Source organism: Nicotiana sylvestris, chromosome 2, assembly GCF_000393655.2.
Source record: "Nicotiana sylvestris chromosome 2, ASM39365v2, whole genome shotgun sequence".
NCBI classification, from domain to species: domain Eukaryota; kingdom Viridiplantae; phylum Streptophyta; class Magnoliopsida; order Solanales; family Solanaceae; genus Nicotiana; species Nicotiana sylvestris.
The window spans coordinates 15,346,508-15,352,066 of record NC_091058.1 but is presented as its reverse complement, the minus strand read 5'-3'; the positions used below and the strand labels follow the sequence as shown (position 1 = coordinate 15,352,066).

The 5,559-nt window shown below is 36.3% G+C and overlaps 1 protein-coding gene across 4 annotated transcripts; it reads left to right on the top strand.

Annotated features, from left to right (window-relative positions):
- Positions 1 to 1,386: 1,386 nt before the first annotated feature.
- Positions 1,387 to 4,395, top strand: LOC104240689 (transcription factor CYCLOIDEA). Of its 4 annotated transcripts, none has more exons than XM_009795565.2 (3): positions 1,387 to 2,338; positions 2,577 to 2,634; positions 4,096 to 4,395. In XM_009795565.2, exons 1-2 carry the CDS (start codon positions 1,399 to 1,401, stop codon positions 2,630 to 2,632), a joined length of 996 nt encoding a protein of 331 aa, XP_009793867.1. In that variant the 5' UTR covers positions 1,387 to 1,398; the 3' UTR covers positions 2,633 to 2,634; positions 4,096 to 4,395. The 4 variants fall into 4 exon arrangements, with proteins under 4 accessions (XP_009793867.1, XP_009793868.1, XP_009793866.1 ...); XM_009795566.2 differs by having other exon boundaries at positions 2,577 to 2,647; XM_009795564.2 differs by having other exon boundaries at positions 2,577 to 2,656.
- Positions 4,396 to 5,559: the final 1,164 nt, after the last annotated feature.

Genomic DNA, 5,559 nt, shown 5'->3' with positions numbered 1-5,559 from the left:
TAGCAGAACCACCTTGAGCGTGTATGGTGAAAGTTATGCTGGGCAAACTTGGTAAAATCTGCAGAATTCTTCCGCTAAGGGGAAGAGAGGAAGGGTATAGCCGATCATAAAAGGAGACTCATAGAAAGCACAGTATCCAGGTCTGTGAACGTCCACGTAATCTCTCCCCGCTGGAATTATTTCTATATGAGCAGGATTGCCATACTTTATACGAAAGGCATCAATATGGACCTGCTCCATCTCAGAAAATATAGGGTTCGGGGTAGAAGGTAGATCTTTGAGGAAGTCACTCCGGGATGAGGGGTGCCTCGGTAGTAGCTCTTCCACCGTAGGAGGGCTGTCACTCTCTTCTACCACCACATCTCCGTTGTCGGAAGGAGGCACCATGGATGACGGGGTGACTTTAGGAACCTCTTCGCAAGAACGACGAGACCTCAGCATAATATTGTTTAAAGGAGTATCAGCACAAAAGGAGGAAGGAAGAAGAATCTTCAGGTGAGGAACGAAAGAAGAACAGAAGGATATGAGAGCAAGAGAGAAAGAGTGAGAGAGGTCTTCAAGAGAGGAATGGCTAAAGTTTTTCAAAAAATCAAATCCCCACCTATTTATAGGATTGGGAGGCACCAGAATCGAGGCGATAGGCTTTGAAACAGCGCAAGAATCGATGCACCAAGCCGTCAGTCCCCGCCTCGAAAACCTGCTTAATGATGACGCACGTAAGGCTGACATCACTTCCCGGAGAAGTGTACCACATGACATTTTGCTGAGCATGACGACCATCTCCCATTGGCCACGTCATAACGTTCCCACTGGTCAAATTTCCCTAGGAGAATGCATGAAGTTGCTCATCGAGGACGCATCCAGTCGCGAACTCGACAAACGTAGGGACTAACTGTATGGGTCCAAATTTGACCGACCACGACCTATAACGAGTACGACAAACGACGGGTAAATCCAAACCGGCGTCCCAAGGATGACGACCCCAAGGCGAAAGGAGAAACCGTACGACCCTTGTAGAAGTGTAAACCCATTAGGGGACATTAAGAATATTCCTTGTATTTTTGTTTCTTACAATTGGGAAGGTTTTCTTTCTAGTATATAAGGGGGACAAAAGACCTTGTAAAAGGGGAACTGGAAAAAACTTACCAATCTTGAATGAAAAGAAACTCTGCAATTCTCTTCCTTTTACCTATTATTACTCTAGAGATTATTATCTTCAGCTACGATTTGCCCCTTCATCTTCGATTGATTTGTTCAAAAAGGTCTTAACATCTTTTGAGTCAAACGTCCCCCATCAAGCTTGTGAAAGGTCAAATGCTGTAGCATTTAGTTGCTTATAATTGCAGCTTTTTTATGTCTTCAAGATTTTATAAGCTCAATAAAAAAAATAAAAAAAAGATGTTCCCTTCTGGAAATAGTAGTGGGAACCCTATTCTCCAGTGTGCAATACCATCTTTTTACAGCTCTAATTCTTCCTTTCTTGGCCTTAATGGCAACCAAATACTCCTTCATCAACATCAAGATCAACTCTCTACTCATTACTTAGCTGCTAATAATGGTCACTTAATCGACAACAGCAGCTCGGTGATGTTTGCAAACAATGTCATCCACAACAAGTCAAATAATCAAGAAATTTGCTATCCTTTAAATAAGATGATCAAGAAACCTATGAAAAAGGATAGACACAGTAAAATTTTGACATCACAAGGTCATAGGGATCGGAGAGTGAGATTGTCCATTGGGGTTGCTCGTAAGTTCTTTGATCTACAAGATATGCTTGGTTTTGACAAACCAAGTAAAACCCTTGATTGGCTATTTATAAAATCCAAATTAGCCATTGAAGAGCTCACTACTGGTCAAATGAACACCACCAGCCCTAATGAGTCATCAGCAGCAAAGAAAAGTCCATCTATTAATTCAGAATGTGAGGACGTTGTTCTTTCAAGAGCAAAACAAGAGGAGGCTATACTTAATTTGGTTGCTAGAGAGTCAAGGGTAAAGGCTAGAGAAAGAGCTAGAGAAAGAACAATCAAGAAAGTTTGGAGCCAAATTGAAGCAAAAATTAACTCATCATCAGTAGTAAAGGAACAGACGAAGATTGATGAAATTAAACAAATGATTCACGGATCTGTACTTGTAGAAAGGAAGAATATCAAGTCTTCTTCCTCAACTTTGGGTTTTCATCACCCGAATCTCAGTGGTCCGGAACAGGCTGCAGCTAATTCTCACTACAAAAGCTCCTCTTCTAGTACCCGAAATTGGGATCATGACGTTAATCGAACAATAATGAACTCCAGCTTAAGTGCAGTTATGGCTACAATAAGTACCTCATCGCAAGGTAAACTTCTAATTACAAAAGTGGAGTCCAATTTAGTCATTTAATTACTTCCACAATTCTCATTCTATATATATATATATCTTCGCTTTGCGAGGGTCTATCGGAAACAACCTCTCTATCCCTCGGGGCAGGGGTAAGGTGTGCATACACACTATCCTCCCCAGATCCCACTAGTAGAATTTCACTGGGTCGTTGTTGGTGTTGTTGATATATATATATCTTCTCTTAAAATTTCCAGTTGTTCAAGGTTGCGATCAGAAATCATGGGACTCATATCAGTGCAGCCAAATCTAAAGGTCGGGGGACAGCGTAAGCTAAGTAAAATTTCGTTTCCTGTTTATTAATTTCTAGGTTTGGTACCACTATAGAGGTGCCTTCTGTTTTTGTTTTCGCAAATCCCTCTCTGAGCCACAGGTAATGGATGTTATGGTTTGATTTGGTGCTTAATTTTGTTTTTGTAAGTCTACTAAATATGTATCAGCCGGTGCACTAAAAGTTTAGGAGTTTTTGGTGTAGTACTGTATTACAAGAAAAATAAGAATAAGTGAAGTTAAAAAAGCAACCAGATGATCTCAGAATCTTGCCACTGCTCTACGTACCTTAAATTCCTAGAAATTGAACTGAAATCAATGTCCAAGACATGGGGCTGTAAATTTTCTCTATTCCAAAACATGGTGCTATATTATGTCCACTTTTAGCTTGATAAAAATTAATTAAGCCGGAGGACCAGTACTTTTCAACTTGACACTAACAAAAGAAGGATTTGAAAATTAAATGAGATAATAACCCATTAAAATTAAGTGCCAAAACCAGAGAAACACTGAAGTACTTCACATTAACAAAGGAATATTTTCAGATCATCACAAACTTACCCCTGCAATGGATTCGGGATTGACTTCCTCCTTGCACAGTGTAGCCCTTAGTATCAGCACTGGAGTTGACATGATCATAATAAACAGTGACGAAGTCAGAAATTTTCTTAAAGATGTTCAAATTTGAAAGAAGTGAAAAAGAATTTCGATAAAAGGTATTCAATGTATTATATACCTCTAAAACCTAATATTTTACATATATATACAATGTAAATTTTCGACAAAGGGTTGTTCAATATATATTATATACCTCTAAAACCTAATATTTTACCTATATATACAATGTAATTTTTCGACAAAGGACGGTCGATTGAGCACCCTTGATATACTAAACCTAGATACTGTAATTCATAGTTTTAAAATAAATACCTAGCTAAGTGTTAAAAATAAACATTGTTAGCATATATCTAACTTAGTAAGCCTCTTTGTCTGCTTAAAGCTACAATTTGTCATCTATGTTTATAAAGAAACATGCAAGCACACTATTGTGTTGTGATTGACCAAGTTAATCACTTGGTTTATTGGGTAAGCATTCTTAAGTAATTGCATAAGTTTTAGTTCCTTTTTATTTTGTCTTTTTCTGTCTTTTTTCCTTCCTGCTTTTCGTGACTATAGATATGGTTGATCTAATTCTGTTACTTAAGGAATCAGAGTTTTCAATCCGAAGGAACCGCATTACGTAACAAATCAAACCATGGTTGAAATGCTTGTTATATCATATTGTCATATTGAAAGCAAGTCACAATGTTCTAATTTTGGCTCAATGCTGGAAAAATGTAGTGTTACTAACTTATAATGAAGTAATAACAGGAAAATATCCCCTTGTTTAAGTACCCTAGCGTGGAAATAATTCTCTAACTACAAAATTATTACTCTTAATTCCAGGAGAAAAGATGAAAACAAGAAAGGCTTAGAGGCACTGTAAGCTCAGTTCCTATGAGTCTCTAAGCAAACAATTATACCTTTTCTTTTAGCAAGCAATTATACTAAAAGGATATATGAATGTCATGATCCATTGGCTACCTTCATTTATATTTTTTAAGGGATATTGCAACAAGGCCTGAGTTGTATTCATGAGTACAGAAGTTGGTGATCTTAAATTCTTGCCATGTACTGTGTTTTATATATCTTTATGTACTCTAATCAGATGCAAAGGACTTACAATATGAGGAAATCAAATGGTTTCTGTGGGAAAAATGTAAAAGTCTTCTTCTGCTTTTAGTGAATGTTTTATACTAAATGCCTCAGGCGCACAAAGCACTTAGCTTACCTATTACTACAATTTTCTGTGTTCTATGTTGCAGTAGAATATTACATAGCTGTAAAAGCCTAGAACTCTGCACCAGACTAGAACCAAAACATGATTTATGAAGAGGCCGCGCTTCTATTCATCAATTAAAGATGTCAAAGGTTATGATTATGATTAGTGCCTAACCCCACCATAGTGGTGGATTATGATTTTAAAAAAAAAATAGTTTATGACTTATGACTTCACCATGATTTTGTAGTCAAAATTGGTAGTCAACCCACCCCAAAAACTTAACTTTGATACTATTGCCTCACTTTTATGTTATACCATGCAACTTTTTCTACTATTTTTCCTACAAGGAGTTAAAGATTACTCCTACTTGGGAGAATTATTGTTCTTTAAAGTTAAAACTGACATGAAAAATATTATCTTTACCAATAATATGTCCTATCGGACTCTACCATTTCCCAGAATTGGTCAGTACACATCTTCTTGTTTTCCTAATTACTATATACTGACTAGTAATCCTATCTTAAAATCATGGATGTAATACTTAATTATGTCATGTTTATGATCATAAAGAGATTCCACTTTGATAATAAGACAGACCGTTGGGTAAATTCATGTCTTCCCTATTCGAAGTTCTAAGTACTCTTACTAAGTTCAAAAAGTTCTGGAGGAGAAGGAGAAAAAAACAATGCAAGGGTGAAGGGCCTAAAAGCACAAATGAGCAAAGATGATGGAACCTGCTAAAACAGGCTAAATCAATTCTAAGTTACCAATAATGCTATTATTAAATGAATTTACCAGCAATTACCGTACCTTCTATGACCTAATTGTGTACATATGTTTTTCAATGTCTGTTTATAGAACTTAAAAACTCTTTCTACTATACTATTATCAAAGGATTTTTTATGCACTGACAATAAACAATTTTTTTATACTATCAGTAAATCGTAACATGTGATAGAAGTTTGTTAGTACTTATTATTTTTATCAGATTATCAATTAATACTTATCAAGAGATTATATATAATTACTTAATAAGTGACGTAATTATATAAATAAATTTTACATCGTTAGTGTATAGAACTTATATT

Bases quoted from the DNA above. Each gene is read 5' to 3' on its own strand.
- LOC104240689 (XM_009795565.2), top strand. From the start codon at position 1,399: ATGTTCCCTTCTGGAAATAGTAGTGGGAACCCTATTCTCCAGTGTGCA. The intron at 2,339-2,576 runs GTAAACTTCTAA...TAAAATTTCCAG, and splicing joins AATAAGTACCTCATCGCAAG to TTGTTCAAGGTTGCGATCAG.